The sequence below is a fragment of the Saccopteryx bilineata genome, chromosome 4 (assembly GCF_036850765.1).
Source record: "Saccopteryx bilineata isolate mSacBil1 chromosome 4, mSacBil1_pri_phased_curated, whole genome shotgun sequence".
NCBI classification, from domain to species: Eukaryota; Metazoa; Chordata; class Mammalia; order Chiroptera; family Emballonuridae; genus Saccopteryx; species Saccopteryx bilineata.
In genome coordinates, this window is record NC_089493.1 from 173,535,392 (window position 1) to 173,556,473 (window position 21,082).

Consider the following 21,082-nt stretch of genomic DNA (forward strand, 5'->3'; position numbering starts at 1 on the left):
GTGGATGTCTTTGAAACGGATGCCTCAGCAATAAAAAGTTTAATGCAGCTACTTACACCACAACATATTAGGCTAAAATTTTCTATTCAGTCTTTGTGTAACCTAAGTGCTAGTTCAAATTTTAGGCACCAGGCTTTTCTGCAAAAGATTCTACTTCAGCAGAACCGGGACAATCTTCATCATCTATGCTTTTTACATACACTGTAGGTGGGTCCAGACACATGGCTGCAACTGGCATCGCCTCATTGGGTCTCTGTGACTCCACTGAGCAACCTCAGTGACAACAGTTTTCTTAATAACCAAGTAGCATGTGACATGTTTACTGAGAAAAGTATTTAATGATCAAGGAATGCCTTAGATATCAGGTGTAAACATATAATTAGTAGTTTTCTTAGGTTGTGACAGAAAGTTAAAAATTTGGAATTACAGAATTTGGGAGTGCAGTAACCTAATTCTAACAGTCCATCTAGCTTCCACAGCAAACCTAATGTACTCATTCAGGAGTTTAAGGCACTATTTCTATTGAAGGGACTGATATTCTATAGAATCCGACCACTGAGAAGGAGTAAGGGGGAGTCATATGAATGTATGGAGCCACATGGCGAAGATCAGCGTGGGCCATTGTGTTTAAATGTGAATTTACCATAACTTTCTCTGTCAAGAAAAAGAAATATTAATACAGAGCAATATGTCATGCTCCCTGATTGTGCTTCTGGTACCCTTGAGGCTGAACATGTGAACAAGTCTTAAGGCAGAGAGTCTTGTTGTCACTTCATGCAGCTGTTCCCAGCAGCTCTGCAGAATCCAAATGTAGGTTTGTTCCTCCTGTGGACAATATTCTCCTGCATGAGCCATTACATTGAAAAGTAATTTTCCCATGACTTTTTCTGTGTAGAGAGAAAAACATATTAAAAGAAGGCAGTATCATGCCCCCTAATTGTGTCCCAAGTGCTCCCTGAACTGAGCATATGAACAAGGCCCAAGGCAGAGAGCCCAGGCGGCCCCTCAGGCAGCTGTCACAGCAGTGCCCCGGGCCCTGCACGGGACCCTTGTCCTGTTGCGGGCATATCCTCAGGCCTGATGCACTATGGGGACCCAGCCCACACCTGAGGAATGAGTGGGTGGAGAGTGTGGTTGATTCCAGCGTCTCCACTTTACATGCAGTCCTAGTAACTGGAAACAGTTATAGTAAATCAAGGAGTGTTAATTGATTTCAATATTTGAAATCAAGTCGTTATCATACACAGGTGAGGCTAGCCTATGTTGAGAAGTGGGCATTCCAGGGTGGAGGTGAAGGATACAGGCTCAAGCTTTCATAGAATGCAGTAGTTGTTTACTGTGTAGAGCAGGCCCTTAAATAACGTCGTTTTGTTCAATGATTTGCTATTATAACCTTGATGAGATGTTGCAGGAACTTAACTCTTATTTATATCAATTAACCTATGGCAAAATTGGTTTTATTATATGTCATTTTCCTTACTGTTGCAGAATCTATGAAAGACGTGATGTGAGGACTTAATGTACCTGTAACTAGATTAGGAGCAAAACAAGTTTATAGTATATGGCACTGTATCAATAATTAAAAAGAGTAAATATTGACTATTGCATGCTTACCTGTTTGCCTTACAAAATGTGCAGAGATTAGTATAAGTCACTCCATTGGATGCGCAGACTGGCCTATGGTTTTTAGGGCATCCAAATGTTGGATTTTTTTTACATTCAGTCTGTAAAATGCAGACAACAAAGAAATAATCATAGAGTATATATCTAAAAATATGACCTAATATGTTATTACAAAATGCTGCACATTAAAAAATATGATAATTTATATGAGATTATCATGGGCTCATAACAAAACAAACATCCCTGTAATCAGAAACAAAATGTAAACATAAAACATGTTTATGAACTTAGCCTTCCCTATCAGGTATTTCCCGCAAATTCTATTTCCCTCTCATCTTACAGGTGATCATTACACTCAGTTTTCTATTTATTGTTGACTTTCTTCTCCTTATAGAATCTATACAGTTATTAATAAAATTATGTATTACTTAACTTTCGATAGTTTTAAAATATATATGTATAATCATTATGAACGATTCTGGTTTCTTCTATATATATAGTAAGTATAGATTACTTTCAATGAAAACTTTTGTAATTATTTTTTGAAATAATATAAATTGACAATTTTTAACACATTAATGATAAATTACAGTAAACCTAATCTAAATCAATCATTGCTGGTAAAGGAGACTGTCAAAATTTTGCTGTATTTTTATACACTGCTATGCTTTCCATACCAATTTTATTTTAGTTATGATTTTAGAGAGGAGAGAGAAAGAAAGTGAGAGAAATGGTGGTGTGATTAGCTAGAAGCATTACCTTGTAGTAGTAGCTTTTTTATTTTTTATTTTTATTTTTTTGCAAGAGAGACAGAGATAGAAAGAGACAGGGAGAGATAGAGACAGGCAGACAGAAAGGGAGAGGGGTGAGAAGTATCAACTCTTTGTTTCAGTGCCTTAACTGTTCATTGATTACTTTCTCCTGTGTGCCTTGACCTGGGAGCTACAGCAGAACAAGTGACCCCTTGCTCAAGCCAGCAACCTTGGGCTCAAGCCAGCAACCTAGGGCTTTAAGCCAGCGACCTTTGGGCTCAAGCCAGCAACCATGGTATCATGTCTATGATCACATGCTCAAGCCAGTGACCACGTGCTCAAGCTGGTCAGCCCATGCTCATGCTAGATGAGCCCATGCTCCAGCTTGCGACCTGGGGGTTTAAAACTGGGTTTTTTGCATTCCAGGCCAAAGTCCAATGTTCTATCCACTGCATAACCACCTGGTCTGGGAGTTGCTGCTTCTTCTTCTTTTTTTTTTTTTTTTTTTGTGACAGAGTCAGAGAGGAGGCAGAGAGAGAGACAGATAGGGACTGACAGACAAGAAGGGAGAGAGATGAGAAGCATCAATTCTTTGTTGCAGCTTCTTTGCCTCCTAGTTATTCATTGATTGCTTTCTCATATGTGCCTTGACCTGGGAGCTACAACAGAGTGATTGACTCCTTGCTCAAGCCAGTGACCTTGAGCTCAAGCCATCAATGTTGGGCTTTAAGCCAGCGCCCTCTGGGCTCAAGCCAGTGACCATTGGGTCATGTGTATGATCCCACACTCAAGTCAGCGACCCTGTACTCAAGCTGGTGAGCCCACCCTCAGGCCAGATAAGCTGGTGCTCAAGAGGGGGACTTGCAGTTTAGAACCTGGGTCATCTGCCTCCCAGTCTGATGCTTTATCCTCCGCACCACCTCCTGGTCAGGCAGGCAGTTGCTTTCACGTTTAAGGGAAATTACTGATCACAAGAATTAGGGGATCAAGGAATGTGCAGATACTCCAGTACTTTCAGCCTTTTGTCTAGTGCATTTTCACCAATGAATTAAAGTTTTGCATCTCATTTGCATAATTGACAACTTTCTTTGACTTGTCGTTTGCTTTTCTGATGTTCTTGTTTAAAAAAAAATCAAATGCTTCTTTTTCTTATCGCTTCATATTCATTTTGAAATAACCCCTAATTTTTGTGAGTGGTATATATACAAACCTGTCTGTGGCTAGTCTTATTCACACAGTATTTAAATTGGACTTCTTGCCAAGTCATCATACACATAATTTTATTGAACATTAAAGGATTTACTTAGTGGTGTATACATATAAATTAACTTAAATACACTTATAAATGGATATTTAACTTGTTTCAGAGTTTTATGATTCGGTCTCATGAAAAGGAACATAAACCCTAAAACAGGGGTAGTCAACCTTTTTATACCTACCGCCCACTTTTGTATCTCTGTTAGTAGTAAAATTTTCTAACCGCCCACTGGTTCCACAGTAATGGTGATTTATAAAGTAGGGAAGTAACTTTATAAAATTTATAAAGCTGAGTTACAACAAGTTAAAGCATATAATAATAATTACTTACCAAGTACTTTATGTCGAATTTTAGCTAAGTTTGGCAGAATAAATCTTTATAAAACATTTACTATACTTAAATGTATCTTTTTGTTTATACTTTGGTTGCTCTACTACCACAAACTATGAGCTGGAACACCCACTAGTGGGCGGTACGTTCCAGGTTGACTACCACTGTCCTAAAATGATCATGATAGCTTATTCTTGAAAACCTAGAGGCTGACAGCTGGGCTTCAGGTCTTAGCTCTGGGGCATAAGAGGTAAGGGACCTTGACAATTGCATATATGATCTGATTCTAAGTTATCTCATTTGTGAAGAGGATTATAAATAAAATCATTGCTTGAAATTGTTAATTGCTTAAAGTGCCTGACATGTTATATGTACCACATAAGCATAGAACAAAGACCTAGAAAGTGACAGAAGCATTTTCTAGGAGCTAGAGAAAACCTGTCATGTGAAAGGGCAGTGTCACTTATTGACAGACTGTCAGCAAGTAGAATAGAGCAGTAGTTTAAAAGCTTTTTACCAACTAGGATTTTGGGGGAGTCAAGGTTGATTTGGCATTTGAAAACTAAGAAATGGAACTCACTACATTAACAGAATAAAAGAAAAAATCCTATGACCATCTCAATAGACAGCTATGCTAGATTAAAAAAAAAATTTTGATGACGAAAAATGACAGGAGACACTCAGTTGACTGAAGGACATCAGGAGAGATACCATACGGAAAAATCCATGCTGTGGATTTGATTGCTTTTCCTTAAGATGAGGAGATCTCAGTGTGATGAGAAAAGGAGAAAGAAAAAGCAGAAAGGAAAGAGTGGTTACCAATGAAAAAGAAAAGTAAAATTGTCACTATTAGCAAATGTCCTCTGCAGAACTGCCTAAGTAATATATGTATTTTAAAAGGCAGTAAACAAAAAGAGGAACACAATAGCAATATATAATAGCAAAAATAATGAAAACTGAAATTTTATCAATTTTTTTTCTCAACAGTTCTACTGAGGTGTAATTGGCACACAATAAACTCTACATACCTAAAGTGTACAGTCTGATAAATGTGACATATGTGTACACCCATGAAACTATCATCACACTCAAGATAGTGAACATAGCCATCACATCCAAAGTTTCTTCCTCTCCCATCCTTCCTCTCTCCCCAGGCAACTGATGATCTGTTGTCTCTCTGGATTAGTTTGCTTTTTCTAGAATTTTACATAGATGGAATATACCATATGTTTTCTGGTTTGCCTCTCATTCCCCATAATTATTTCGAGGACCATGTGGTGCCTATCAGTACTTCCTTGTTTCTTATTGCCGAGTAATATCCATTCTATGGCTAGGCCATAATTTGTTTATCCCTTTGCCTGTTCATGAACACTCACAATGTTCTGCTACATGAGCCAGGCACCAATAAGGCAGAATGTGTCAGACATTTACAAAACTTTTATTTTAAATTTATTGATTGATTTTAGGAAGTGAGAGAGAGAAAAACATTTATCTTCCTGTATGTGCCCTAACAGGAATCGAACGCACAATCTTAGCGTATCAGGGTGATGCTCTAACCATGAAGCATTTGAGCCAGGGCAGAACATAGGATTTACCCAGGTTGTAGTTAGTCCATGTGAGCAGGATGAAATCAGAGAAGAAAAGAAGACAGGCGGGTATGTATATGGAAGTAGTTAAAATGATTGCCTGTGAAAGTAAATTTAAGTAAAGAAGGAAGAAAAGACATTAGTCAGGGAAGGACTTTGAAAAAGTGGAAAGGTGAATATTTTAGAGATCCAGCTGTGGGATCAGAGCATCACTGGGGTTGGCGTAGAGGTGGAAGTGAGCTGGAAATATAGGAAGCTTTGTCAGAAACATAGATACTTGAAATTGAAGTCATAGAGAGGTTGCAGTCTTTTGAAACTGACACTGTCTGGGGTGTAACCATATGTTTTATCTTCACATTTTGTGCTAGAGAAAAAAACAACCTTTGTTAAAGCAAACACTTAGTTACACAAGACTGAACTTCAATCATATGGAAAAAAGTTTCCTGGTAATGTCAACAAAATTTGGATTGTTGTCCAAGAGAACTTGGTAAGAAGTTGGCTATTAAATGGAATATAAGATGTTGATTTTTTGCTCCCTTTGTGATTTCCACCCATCATCCGTATCTCACAGATTGCAGGAGATCTAGAGTTGTATCCAGCTGAGGATGCTGTATCGCAGAGCTCAGGTGATATTTGAGAACAGTCAGTCTTCATCAGGGTTCATCTTGGGTAGTTAAGTCCTCCATTTTTTTTATCATTATGTTTACAGAGAAGAGTAATTTAGTATGAGGGATTTGTGAGTTCATGCCTAGAAGTGCATTATCAAAAGAGTACTGAATATAATTCCAGGTAGCATTTAAAAATCATCAGACTATGTGCATTTATTCAATGAATAAATGGTGGCGATATTGCAGAAGTCTTTAGGACAACAATAAGGCAAATTTGGTTTTGAGTTATAACCACTAAATATTCATTTAAGAACTAAATATTGATATATCTAAACAATCAAATTCCTACCTTAATTAAGAAGATGAATTTTAGTAAAATTCTGAAAGAAGGAAAAGAGAAAAATATGTGTATATGGAGAATATATTTTGTGCAATAGAGTCAGGAAGATCAAAGGCCTGAGGTGGAAGTAGGTGTGAGTGTTGAAGGAGCAAAGTGAGCAGAAAACAGCAGGAAATGTGGGAAGAGAGGGTAGTGGGAAAGGTTATCACAAGGTTTATTGTGATGATGTTGACTTTGTGACATGAGAACAATGGAGGGTTTTGGACAGAGAAATAATGTCATCTGACTTTTATTTTAACAGGCTCCCTCTGGCAGTTGTGCTGACAGTAGACTGAAGAGAGATGGGGTTGAGAGCAGGGAGTTAGTTAGGAGGCCACTGCAATGGTCAGGACAGAGATGAGTAGGACTTGGGCCATGGTAGCAGCATGAAGAGCAGAGAAATGGGCTCGGACTTTGCTGATGAGTTGGATGATTCAAGCATGCCTTCTACTGGTGTTCTGAAAACTGAGAGCAGATAATGACCATTTCTAAGAGAGGGAAGACGGCTGGGGAGAAATCTCAGTTGTGACCATGTTGAGTTTGAGATGTCTGTCAGTCTCTACTGTGGAAAACCTCTTAAAGCTAAATATTGCCTGTCTCTCTTAACATAAAAATTCAGTTCAGTGTTATAATAATGTTCACAAGACTCTGCCCCTTGACTTGTTCTTGTCAAAGATGCTGACCATGCAGTCACATGAAGTCACTGTCCTACTATCCTATGCAAAGGCTTTCCACTGAATTTAGATATAATCTAAATTGCTCACCACAATCTCCAAGACCCTTCCTATACACCTACCTGCCCATCTTACCTGGTAACACCCCTCTTCATTCAGTAACACCCCCTCTTTATTCAGTAACACCCCCTCTTCATTCATTATGCTCCTTCTACAAGGACCATATTCCCTCTCTTGAGCATGCCAAGGTAATTTTGGTCTTAGGGACTGCTGTCGCTGTTGTCTCTTTCTGGAATACTCTGCCCACTGTTTCTCTTCTGTACCAGCAGCTCTGTGCTTATTCAGATTGCAGGCCTCCTGCTACCTCTGAAAGTTCTTTTGTAATCATTATCATTATCTTCTTAGTTCTCCTCTTCCTCTGAAATTGTTCCTTCATTTAAATACACATTCATTGCCTCCACCTTCCCTCCCTCATAAGGTGTCTTTTCTGACTAGTTTACCATTGCATTCTCAGCACCTAATACAGTGTCTGGCACACATTAGGCACTTAGTAAGTATCTGTGAAATAACTTTGTAGAAGTAAGTAGAAAAGGCTGAGATGCAGAGAGAAAACTCGATTCTCTCTTATAAAAAATATGTCATTTTGTTGGCTACAATTTTGCCTCCACTGATTAATGCATTTTATGTTATAATAGATCTTACAAATTGCAGAGTATTTCATTTGGGATTTTGTGTTAACACAAATCAATAGGCCAGACCATCTTCATTTCACATTATGAAAGACAAAGAAAATAATGTAGTTTCCTCCCAACTTTCAGAAGTCTTAAACATCTTTGAAGAGGCTCTGCAATTCATTCAATTATAGACATGTCCTAACTTTTCTTTTTTTTTTTTTTGTATTTTTCTGAAGTTGGAAACGGGGAGGCAGTCAGACAGACTCCCGCATGTGCCCGACCGGGATCTTCCTGGCATGCCCACCAGGGGGCGATGCTCTGCCCATCTGGGGTTTGCTCTGTTGCAACCAGAGCCATTCTAGCACCTGAGGCAGAGGCCATGGAGCCATACTCAGCGCCCGGGCCAACTTTGGTCCAATGGAGCCTTGGCTGTGGGAGAGGAAGAGTGAGACAGAGAAGAAGGAGAGGGGGAGGGGTGGAGAAGCAGATGGGCGCTTCTCCTGTGTGCCCTGGCTGGGAATCGAACCTGGGACTCCTGCACGCCAGGAGGATGCTCTACCACTGAGCCAACCGGCCAGGGCATGTCCTAACTTTCAGAATGTAAATCCATATGGCCTACGATTCGTGATTGTAAGACTGAAATGGGCCACATGTTAGAATTCAAGTTCCCCAATCCATCTTCTAGAGATTTTCGTTCTTTTGCATAAAGAGGAGGCCATGTGTCTATAATTTTAATAAACACTCATTAGTTTTTTACCTTTGAAAGATTTACTTAATTATACTGACCTCAAGAAGTCATGTATCTTAAACCTCTAATCAACCCCCCCAACAAAACAAAGAAAGAGTATTTTAATAAAGACATTTTTTTTTGCATTGATTGAAATATTTATGATAGGAAAATACATTAAATTTTATATTATCAAACCCAATTTAAGCCAGTTTTTTACTGTGATTGAATAATTGGCCAGTGAATAAAAACTTTTTAATAAAAGATTCTTAGAGTTGGAAGAATTCTTCTACATCTTATATTCCACAGAAGGCTTTATCTGGTCACCTAGGAACTGATAGCCGTCATTGAGAAGACTAGTTGGTTGTAGAATCCACTGTAAAATAGGTTTGCCATAAAAGCCACAGGATTATGTAGCTCAGGCAGACTCAGCATCTTCCATAATGTTTAAATGAAAATGTTCCACCATGTTCCCTTTAATAAAAAGACAGAGGAAAAAAAGATGTGATTACAAACAGCACTGAAAATTACTTGTGTATTACACTAAGTTCTACCAACTAAGGAGCACAATGTACAAAGGCTGTGCCCCTCTTCCACTGCAACTGGGCCCCATGTGCTCCCCAACCCTGCACACTACCCCCAACTGGGGCTGCTTGCCCTTACATGCTCAGCCCTGACGCAGTTTTAGAGACTACCCAGTCTTGAGAGAGGAGGGGATTAGAGACTGATTGAGTGGTTTCCTAGAAGTAGAAGCCATTTTGGGAATTAAAAAAGAGGAAACACCCATGAGAGCAAATGAGACAGGAGGGAGGACGTCTGACTGAACTTTTGAACACAACCCCCTTCAGAGTGAAGATATATCAAGGGAGGTTGGGTAGAAGGGTCCTGGGATGTGCTGGTCTTAAAAAAGTTTTGGAGTCAGTCATTGAGGCAGGAGACAAGATGGACCATCTGTCCCTTCCAAGTATGAACAGGCCCATTCTGATGGATTTCCAATTTGGTAGTCAATAGGGTTTTGATCAGTTATGCTTCCTGTAGCTTGAAGCTATGTCACAGAGATTATCAGTTACCATATGGGCTTCAGAAATCAATTAGTAATTCATAGTATTTAAATTAAGTTAATTATATGATTGCAGAATATCCATGAATGTTAAATTGAGGGGTCAGACAGAAAACTACTTGAAGGATGACAACTTCCGGGAAAGGTCCCCGTGCATTTCTGTGGCAGTTACCCAGCTAGTACAGTTATTTTCCAGACATACTGAGCCTAGGCCATCAGAAACTGGCTTTTCCTATCATTCTGTGATGGTTTCTTCAGTATTTTGGGAGAGCCGATATATACTTTATATTCTTACATTATTTTACTGCAGAAAACGCAAGGATTGGGATAAGATCGACCATTGGTTGCGCAGACTGGGTCATATTCTCTGGTGCAACCATATGTGTCATTCTTAGAAAAATCGCAGACTGGTGGCTAAACATAAAGAATGATATAAAATTGGTTAGATAATGCTTTTTAAATACTATGTTCTTTATTCATAACACAAGAATACCATACATCAAAATGGAATAAAGTATGCTATATTGAGGTTTAGAAACAAGCAAACCACTGAGACATAAAATATTACTGAAATATTTTTTCACCCCCAATATTACTTTTAAGGGGCAGACAGGTGTGTGAGTGTGTTTCTATGATGCAGCCACTCTGTGCTCACTGCTCCTCACCCTGCCTGCATTTCCCCTTAGTTCTCACCCCAAGGAATCATAACACGGCTATGTTCATAATGTCCTTACCTGTCTCAGTGATTTCACTACTGGGGAATCTTTACTTTCAGAATATCGCCACATATGTATGTATTCATATAGACTAGTATTTGAATAATCTACTTGGTTAGTGATGGCAGTATTGGTAATTAACATAAGTAAACAATGTTGTATTCATTCTTATATGACAAGCTTTTAAAATTTCTTTGTAACCTTTATCTCCTTAAATGTGTAGAACTGTAGTTTTTTTTTTTTTTTGCTATTATATAATCTGCTCTGGAAATATATGAAAATTAACTTTTTTCATGTTTAAGTGGAAAAACATTTTTAGTCCTCTTGTTTTGCTAGGATAAAGAATACTACTTTAAATACACTGTAAGCTTTACATGGTGCTTGAATATAACAAGTATTCCCAATAATGAAATCTTTGAATAATGAAATATTTATATCAATTATAAATTTCAAATGTTTTTACATGGCTAGCTAAATTTTATTCCTTTAACATAGTGTAATAATAATATTGCTTTTACAATTGTTTTGAAGGATCATTCTGTTGTACATTTTTAATTGAAATTTGGTATAGAAATTATAATATATAAAATTTAAAGTTCATCTTTTTCAACTTCCAAGTGAGTCATTATTAACTTACCTTTCTCTGTCTGGGTTTTGGAGGTGAAAAACCAGTTTCTGTAACAAGCACACAAAAGAAATTGGAAAGTATTTGAAGAAGACGGGAAAAGAATCTGAGTCTCTGGTGGGAAGAACCTATCTCTTTTAGAAGCAAAATACTGTGCAATCTGCCTACACTGCAAGTTCTGAGGTGAGCCTTCTGTGAAAGTATGAATACAGTAAGTTCACAAAATAGCTCCAAATCCAGAATCATCATTACAAATTATCCTCACTCTGTGCAAAATAATTTTATATATAGTGTAATAATCACCACACTCTTCTTGAAGATAATGTAGTTCTTCATATTGCTATTATGAATGAGGCATGATAGCTACAGAATACCATGCCTTGCTTAATGCCACTTCATATTCCTTGCATATAGTCACGTGACATGAAGAAATTAATCACTACGTAATGAATTAGTACGCAGTTCTAATATCAGGGATCTGTTCTACACCACACACCTACTTTTCCCTAAATGTCACCTGTCTTCTTGTGCTTAAAGCAAGGTCAGTTGTCAGGAGAGGGATCAATGAGCTCTCACCTTACGCAGGGCTTGATTTTAGCAGACTTACAACTTGCGAACATCAAATCAGACCGTCTAGGAATATCCAATATAGCAAATATAGTTACTCCCTACACTCTGCTTTTAGCAACTTTGAAATCTGATCACCAAAAATGAAAAATATTAGGTCAATGTCTTAGTCATTAATGACCCAAAAGCTAAATTCCACAGCTCATTCTAGCCCCCTCTCTGTCTCCATCTCTAGAGCAGGAAATGAGAAAGCAGTCCACCCAAGCAGTTTTTTAAAAGGTATTTGGAACGTTCTCCCTTTCATCGGCCAGTGTACCTACAATTACAAATCCAATACAAGGAGCTGCTCCCCATCCAGATAACAGTAATCGTCTGCTGCATTGTCTAAGATGTGTGACTCGCCTCATCCAGAACCGAAAAACGTACTCACCAGAATAAAGAGGAAACACCAAGGCAATGAAGAAAATCACCTTGATCAACAGTGAGAAGAAAGACATTTTTTCAAGTCTGTAGAAGAAACCCAAAAGGAATGTTAATAGTATATGACACAGAGACAAGTCACCAACTTCTAAACGACAGTTTCTTACAAGTGAAGGACCTGCTCCACTGCCCTAGATTCCAGGTTATATTGGACATCTGCCTTTTTCTTTCCCAACACACAGGGTCAAGAAGACATAGATAGATGAACAGAAGGCCTCGTAGAAACTAGAGAAAAAAATCACGACACATTGTTGGCAAACTTAAGAAGGGAATGACCATTCCCAACTCATGGCTTGGCCCTCAGAGGCCTGACCTCATTTCAGGGAATACACACGTTGGAAACTCAGTTTGCCTCCGACTCTAGAGAGTGTTCAGGAAGGACTAACGGGAGCGGTCCTCACAGCACTGCTGCACACCAGGGCCACCCGGAGACTCCCCACCTGCCCTTCCTGAAACAGAGACGGCATGGAGACTGACCTGCCGCTTTGGAGACCGTGCCTCTTTGTTCACTCTTCCTTCTCAACCACCTCCTTCCAGCTGAGGAGCCTCCTTTATCAGCCTGCTGGTGAGGAGCTTGATGGGGGATAGATGGCTCATGATATCATGAGACACAGAGGTCCTCTGTGTTCTATCTGGAGGCTGTAATAGAGCTTGTGAACAATACCGCACAAATAGTTCTCAATAGGTCTTTCCTCAGCAGGAGCTTTGGGACAATCTTATCTGGTATACCCAGAAGTAGGGGGTGAGATTAAAGTGAGGCAGTGCTTTGAATCCCTAAGATAAGGAAGTTATGTGAAAAAGATTTTCAAGCTACAGAGTTGGAAAGGAGAATAAAATGAAGAAAGAGAATAAATTTTGGAAAACTCTTAATTAGTTGCATTTGTAGGCCCTCAATATTTTGTAACTCTAGAAACAGAATAGACTTTGGGAATTTAGGTGTTTATTAGACTTTTTAAATTTTGAAAAAAATGGAGATTGTCCTAAAATTTTAAGAACTAGAACAGAGAGTTATCAGGTTCTTTTTAATTGACTTCCTGCTATGGGAACATCTCCTAAAGCTATAATACAAATTCACTACCAGGAACATTCAACAGCCAGAGATAAATGTCGGGCAGCCAACCATGGAATGTGGGCTGGAGGACAGTGTGAAAATATTAGGTCAGAAGAGAAAGAAGGCTCAGGAGTGAAATTGAATTCACAAAGGATAACACCGTAAATTATATATTGAATAATATGATCTGAAAAATAAGTAAGGAAAACAAGATGAAGTCAGTATAGCTAAGCTGACTCAAAATAGAGTCTGTGTGGTCAAGCTAAGAAAACTAGTTCAAAGCAAATGGGCTGAAACAGGAGAAATAGATTTCAATTTAATTAGCCTGAGGACTCAAACTCTTCAACTTTTCAGTGTTGCACCAATGCCTGCAGATATACAAATTCTTATAGACAACTCACTGAAAGACTTAGGAAAGAATGAAGAACTTAGGAAGGAATGTTCTTGTGTTCAGAGTGACATCTGTTAGAACACCAAACATGTGCAATGTTTTATTTTGAAACAATCCCGAGGCTAAGCCTACAGGATTGATTCTTTTCAAGATGTACCATTCATTATAAGAACTCTTAACATTGCTATTTCTTTTGAAAAGCTCAGTGTGTTACCTAGTATTGTTTCTGATTTGCAAATCTTAAGACCCTTGAGTAAAACTGTCATGTTTAAATTTTGCAAAGCCTCTGATTCCTTTATGCTGAGACAGCAGATACCACTTATAGAATGTACAACACCAAGATTAAACATAATGTAAACTATAGGCTTTGGTGATTATGATGTGTCACTGTAGTTCCATCAGTAGTAACAAATGTACCAGCCCAGTGCAGGATATTGATAATACTGTAGGCTATCCATGGGTGGTGGCAAGGGGATATATGGCAAATCTCTGTACCCTTTTCTTAACTTTTTATGAACATAAAACTGCAGGGGAAATAAAGTTTCAACTTTTTAAAAAGACTAAAATGCCTAACTAAGTGGTGATGCAGTGGATAGAGCATCAGCCTTGGATGGTGAGGACCCAGGGTCAAATTTTCAAGGTTACTGGCTTGAGCACAGGCTCATCTGGCTTGAGCAAGCACTTATCCAGCTTGATAAACTTTGGGCTATCCAACTTGAAAGTGGCCTAACCAGCTTGTGCCCGGGTCTCTGGGTTGAGCGTGGAGTCATAGACATGACCGCATGGTCACTGGCTTCACCCTAAAGTTGCTGCCTTGAGTTCAAAGATCACTGGCTTGAGTCCAAGGTTACTGGCTTGAGTAAAGAGGTCACTCACTTTGCTGTAGCCCGCAATCAAGGCACATATGAGAAAGTAATCAATGAACAACTAAGGTGCCAGAACAAAGAATTGATACTTCTCATCTCTCTCTCATTTCCTGTCTGTATGCCCCTGTCTATCCCTCTCACTGTTTCTGTTTCTCACTAAAGGAAAATAAATAAATAATAGAAATGACTAAGTAATACCATTTTAAAAAATGGACTGATGTCCTGAAAAGATATTTCTTCACTAAGAGATTCAAGTGAATTATAAGCACATCAAAACAAGATTATCAGTAGTAAACAAGTGAATTCAATCCAAAAGCACAATGAGATACTTTCAGACTCACTTGATTTCCAAACACATCGAAAGTGTAATACAAAGAGTCAACCCATTAGATAAACTTTGGGCTTTTTTTGACAAGGATGTGTCAGTGTAGGTTCATAACAAATGTACAACTCTGGTAGGGAGTGTTAAGAATGAGGGAGGCAGGGATTCCCCAAGGTGCCAGCAGAGTGGGAAGACATACAAACTGCCACCTCATGGGACCAAACTGGATTAAAAATTACTTGAAGAACAATCATCAAGAAAAACTAACTTTGGACTAAAAGAACACAACTCAAAAACTAAGGAGCACTGAAGAATCCACACCGAGCCTGGTAGGAAGTGCAGGGATGTGGTTGGGGCTCCCCTGCTTCGAGTAGCAATGAGTGGCTGAGTATCCAGAGGGTTTCTAATTGTGGGCAGGGAGACCCTGAGAGGCGGGGGTCCTCAGTCCCAGGACCAGAACCCTAGCCTAGAAACCCAGAAACTGAAGGAGCAGCCTGATAGTATTGAGTTCAGAGAAGAGAAGGATTTCTGTCTGTAGGAAATGGCTATCAAAGAAGTTGTAGCCTTAAAGGGCCAGTGCAGAAAATATCACTTACAACCACTTGCCTGGGGCTCCAGAGGTGAGGAGGGCTGAGAGGACTGCTGTTGTATAAAAAGAGTGGAGAGATCAAGGCACGAGTATACAAACAGTGATGGGGAGAAGAATGCCTGAGCTGAGTCATTCTCCAATAGTGAAGCGGCCATAGCTAGGGGGAGGGTCACTCCCTCCGTCCAGTACAAGTGGAGCATAGTGCCAATTTACCCACCTCCAAAAAGCTCTCTAGCTCCAATCAGTGTGAGATGCCGCTCAGATAGGAGGAACAAAAAGGAAGGGCAGTGACTCAGATCTCCTGGGAGACCTGAGCAATACCTCCCCTTTCTGATATGGAGAATGCACCCTGCCCCCATAGAGTAACTGGGCAGAAAATACCTTCTGGTTAACAGAGATCACACCTACCACATTCCTGGAGAGAGTTTCAACTGGGGCCAAAGAGCAAGGCAAGCCCTCCACTCCCATCCTAGACACGGAAGTTCCCTGCTGTGCTCAGCAAACAAACATCAGGGAAATTAATACTTTTAAGCAGCTCAACTTAAGGAGAATTAAAATCCAAGCAACCAAGAGGCTGAGGGAAAAAGCCCCGGAGGAGGGGCCGCATTCCATATACTAGGGGTTGGGAATCTTTTTGGCTGAGAGAGCCATGAACACCACATATTTTAAAATGTAATTTTATGAGAGCCATACAATATGTTTAACACTAAATACAAGTAAATGTGTGCAATTTATGTAAGACCAACACTTGTAAAGTACAATAAGTCTCTGAATTCTTTTTAATAACATTGTTATGCTGTTGCTAACCAATGATGAATACAGTACTTCTTACAATTAATGCAACTTCTGGTACTGCTTGATTTTGCTGATGGCTTTGTAGTCTGGTTGATACATGGTGAGGTTAAGCTTTATGCAGGCGTTGAGACTTCCATCTGTTAAACGTGATTGTAGGTTGGTCTTAACATTTTTTTGATGTGAGAAAGACTACTCGCATGCATACGTAGAGCCAACATTGTCAGTACAGCAATACTCACACGCTGCAGTGTGTGGTATGTGACGGGAAGTGCTTTCCAAGTTTTGACAATCAGCTTATCCACAGGTTGAAGTGCTTTCATTTCTCCCCACTTGTGTTTACTCACCAACTCTGCTTGCTGTTGTGCAAGTCTTTCCAAATCTTCATTCAGTGACTTGAACTTATTCACCCACATGTCTGAGGCCTTAAGGTCAGCAGCTTGTAGCTCAAAATCTCTGACAGAGACACCAGGGATGTAATTCAGGTCGGCGCTGTCCACTGCACACTCATGTGGATGGGTGATGAACTTAAAAAAGATGAGTGCGCTCACAAAATTCTCCAAAGCACACTTTGAATGACTGCAGGAGATCAGATGTGAAGCCCGCTAGCTGCTGGAGATCAAGATGTTGGGTAGGGTCACTTGCTGTGCATGCATCTTTAAACTCTCCCAGTTTTTCAAAGTGTAGTAAACGACCTGATTCAATGTCAGCAATGAAGAGTTCCCGCTTGTTTTCAAATGCAAACACTGCTTGTTGAAGGGATAAGACTGTATTTCCAACACCTTGCATTTTCACATTGAGCTGGTTCAGATGTTCAGTCATGTCCACAAGATCATAGAACTTCAGGAGCCACTCAGGGTTAGCTAACTCAGGATGCTCAACATTTTTCATTTCAAGAAAAGTCCAGATTTTGCTCAGACAAGCTGCAAAACGGCTGAGCACCTTTTCTCTTGACAAGCAATGCACATTGCTGAGCAGAAGCAGACCAGGATAATTATTCCCAACTTCTTCCAGCAGTGTTTTAAACTGGCGATCATTTAAAGCTCAGGCAACAATAAAGTTGACCACCCGAATGACCAGCGACATCACCTCACCAAGCTGCTCGCCACACATCTGAGTACAAAGCGCCTCCTGACGTAGGATGCAGTGAAAACTTAAGATGGATCTCTTTTCATGTTCACAAATAAGCACTACAAATCCTGTTTTTCCCCATCATGCATGGAACACTATCAGTACACACTGAAATAAGTTTATCCATCAGTAGATTTTTTCCTTAGCAAACTCAGTGAAAGACTTGATTAAATCCTCTCCTCTTGTTGTCTCTTTCATAGGCAAAACAGCAAGACTTTCCTCACATAGTGTGTCACTGACAGCATACCTTACAATCATGCTGAACTGGGATAAATGGCTTACGTCTATTGACTCATCCAAAGTGAGAGAAAAGAATGGTGCTGCATTTATGTTTTTCACTTGAGTTGCCTCAATTTGATTGGCCATCATGATGGTACGATTGTGAACAATTCTTGCCAACAGAGGCATGTCTTTTATTCATTTGATTATCTTGTCTTTATCTGAAAAGCCATCAAAGAGTTCATTGGCAACATCAAGCATGAATGTTTTGGCATAGTCCCCATCTGTGAACAGCTTTCTGTTTCTCAAAATTGCTGAAGCACCAGCAAAGCTAGCCGAATTCCAGTCACCTTGTTGGGTCCAATCACGGAGTTGCTACTGAGTAGCTTGCACTCTGCACAGTAGCTCTTGACATGCTTTATTCCTGTTGTCCCCCACTGGATATTTCAATGCTAATGTACTATGGCATGGCATGTGTCGAAGTGCCTCTTTATATTTGACCATTTCATCGATGCAGAAAATTAACAAAGAAACAGCGGCCTTAAAATTACACACTAGATCAACTGGATTTAACAGGTATCTTCAGAACCTTTCACCCCAAAGCAGTAGAATATACAGTCTTTTCAAGTGCTCATGGTACATTTTCTCTGTTAGACCACATTTAGACACAAAACAAGTCTTAATAAATTTAAGAAGATTGAAATCATATCAAGCCCCTTCTCTGATCATAACAGCATGAAACTAGAAATCAACTACAATAGAAAAACTAAAAAACATTCAAAAACTTGGAAACTAAATAGCATGCAGTTAAATAATAATGGGTTAAAATGAGATCAAGGAAGAAATCAAAAACTTCCTTGAAACAAATGAAAATGGACATACAACAACTCAAAATTTATGGGTCACAGCAAAAGCAGTCCTGAAAGGGAAATTCATAGCATTACAGGCATACCTTAAGAAGCAAGAAAAAGCTCAAATTAACAAGTTAACCTTGCACCTAAGAGAACTGGAAAAAGAACAGCAAGTAAAGCCCAGAGGAAGTAGAAGGAAGGAAATAATAAAAACCAGGGCGAAAATAAATGACAGGGGAAAAAATACCGAAGATCAATGAAACCAAGAGCTAGTTGTTTGAAAAGGTAAACAAAATTAATGAACCTTTAACTAGACTCACCAAGAAAAAAAGAGGGCTCAAATAAATACAATTAGAAATGAGAGTGGAGAGATAACAACTGACACAGCAGAAATTCAAAGGATTGTAAGAAAATACTGTGAAGAACTGTAGACCCAAAATGGGACACTTTAGATGAAATGGATAAATTCCTTGAAAAATATAATCATTCAAACATCATTCTGGAAGAATCAGAAAACTTGAAGAGACCTATTATAATAAAAGAGATTGAAACTTATAAAAAAAACTTCCAACATACAAAAGTCCTGAGCCTGATGGCTTCACAGGTGAATTTTACCAAATATTCAAAGAAGAACTAACTCCTATCCTTCTCAAGCTATTTCAAAAAATTCAAGAGAAGAGAAAACTTCCAAATTCCTTTTATGAGATGAAAATAATCCTCATTCCAAAACCAGGCAAAGACACCTCAAAAAAAAAGAATACTATCGGCCAGTATGCCTGATGAACTTAGATGCTAAAATTCTCAACAAAATATTAGCAAATGGAATCCAGCAATACATGAAAAGATCACACATCATGATCCAGTGGGATTTATTCTGGTGAGGCAATGCTGGTACAGTACTTGCAAATCAATCAACGTGATTCATCATATAAACAAAAGGAAGGATAAAACCCACATGACAATAACAATAGATGCAGTAAAGCATTTGATAAAATCCAGCACGCATTTATGATAAAAATTCTCAGCAAAGTGGGAATACAAGGTACATACCTGAACATGATAAAGGCCATTTATGACAAACCCACAGCCAACATCATTCTCAATAGGCAAAAATTAAAAGCAATCCCCTTAAGAACAGGAACAAGGCAGAGGTGCCTCCTTTCACCAATGTTATTCAACATAGGTCTGGAAGTCCTAGCTACAACAATCAGACCAAAAAAAGAACAAAAGAAAGAAGAAAAAAAGAAAGAAAGAAAGAAAGAAAGAAAGAAAGAAAGAAAGAAAGAACGAAAACGCATTCAATTTGGAAAATAAGAAGTAAAACTAGCGTTATTTGCTGATGACTTGATACTGTACATAGAAAACCCTAAAGTCCCAGTCAGAAAACTACTGGACGTAATAAATGAATTCAATGAGGTTGCAGGATATAAAATCAATATTCAGATATCACTGGCATTTATATACACCAACAATGAACTCTCTGAAAGTGAATTAAAGGACACAATCCCCTTCACTATTGTGACCAAATAAATAAAGTACCTCGGTGTAAATTTAACCAAGGAGGTTAAAGACCTGTACTCAGAAAATGATAAAACACTGATAAAAGAAATCAAGGAAGGTACAAACAAGTGGAAGCATATACTGTGTTCATGAATAGAAAGAATACACATCATTAAAATGTCTATAGTATTCAAAGCAATATATAAATTAAATGCAATTTCTATTAAAATACCAATAGCATACTTTAAAGATATAGAATAAATAGTACAAGAATTTATATGGAACCAAAGAAGAACACGAACAGCCTCAGCAATCTTGAAAAGGAAAAACAAAGTGGGGGGTATCGTACTTTCTGATAACAAGTTATACTACAAGGCCATTGTACTCAAAACTTCTTGGTACCGGCATAAGAACAGGCATACAGATCAATGGAACAGAACAGAGAACACAGAAATAAACCCACACCTTTATGGCCAATTGATATTTCTCAAAGGAGGTAAGAGCATACAATGGAGTAAAGACAGTATCTTTAACAAATGGTGCAGGGAAAATTAGACAAATACATCCAAAAAAATGAAACTAGACCAGCTTAAACCATTCACACAAAATAAAACTCAAAATGGATAAAAGACTTGAATGTAATTTGTGAAACTATGATCATCTTGGAAGAAAACATAAGCAATAAGATCTCCGACATCTTTCGCAGCAATATATTTGCTGATTTAACTCCATGGACAAGTGAAATAAAGGACAGGATAGACAAATGGGATTAAATCAAACTAAAAAGCTTTTGCACAGCTAAAAACAACATGAACAGAATAAAGAGACAACCCACACAATGGGAGAACATAATCGCCAACACATCTGAGAAGGGGTTAATAACCAAAATATATAAAGAACTTGTAAAACTCAACACCAGAAAAGTAAACAATCCAATAAAAAATTATGCAAAAGAACTGAATAGACACTTTTACAAAGAGGACATACAGATGGCCAATGGGCATATGAAAAAATGTTCAACATCACTAATCATTAGAGAAATGCAAATTAAAACCACAATGAGTTACCACCTCACACCTGTCAGAATGGCGCTCTTATTAACAAAACAACACATGAACACATGACAAGTGCTGGCAAGGATGTGGAGAAAGGGGAACCCTCCTGCACTGCTGGTGGGAATGCAGACTGGTGCAGCCACTGTGAAAAACAGTATGGAGATTCCTCAAAATATTAAAAATCAAACTGCCTTTTGACCCAGCTATCCCACTTCTAGGAATATATCCAAAGAATAACAAATCACTGATTCAAAAG

The 21,082-nt window shown here is 38.7% G+C and overlaps 1 protein-coding gene across 1 annotated transcript in view; it reads right to left on the minus strand.

Moving 5' to 3' along the window:
• Positions 1 to 477: 477 nt before the first annotated feature.
• The window catches only part of LOC136336009 (ovomucoid-like), a 69,723-nt gene continuing 49,118 nt past the window's right edge, over positions 478 to 21,082 (minus strand). Inside the window, exons 4-5 of the mRNA XM_066277320.1 lie at positions 1,615 to 1,724; positions 478 to 887 (exon numbers count right to left, since the gene is read on the minus strand). Of these exons, the coding sequence (XP_066133417.1) occupies positions 773 to 887; positions 1,615 to 1,724 (225 nt within the window). The 3' untranslated portion in view covers positions 478 to 772. The remainder of the gene's footprint in view (positions 888 to 1,614; positions 1,725 to 21,082) is intronic.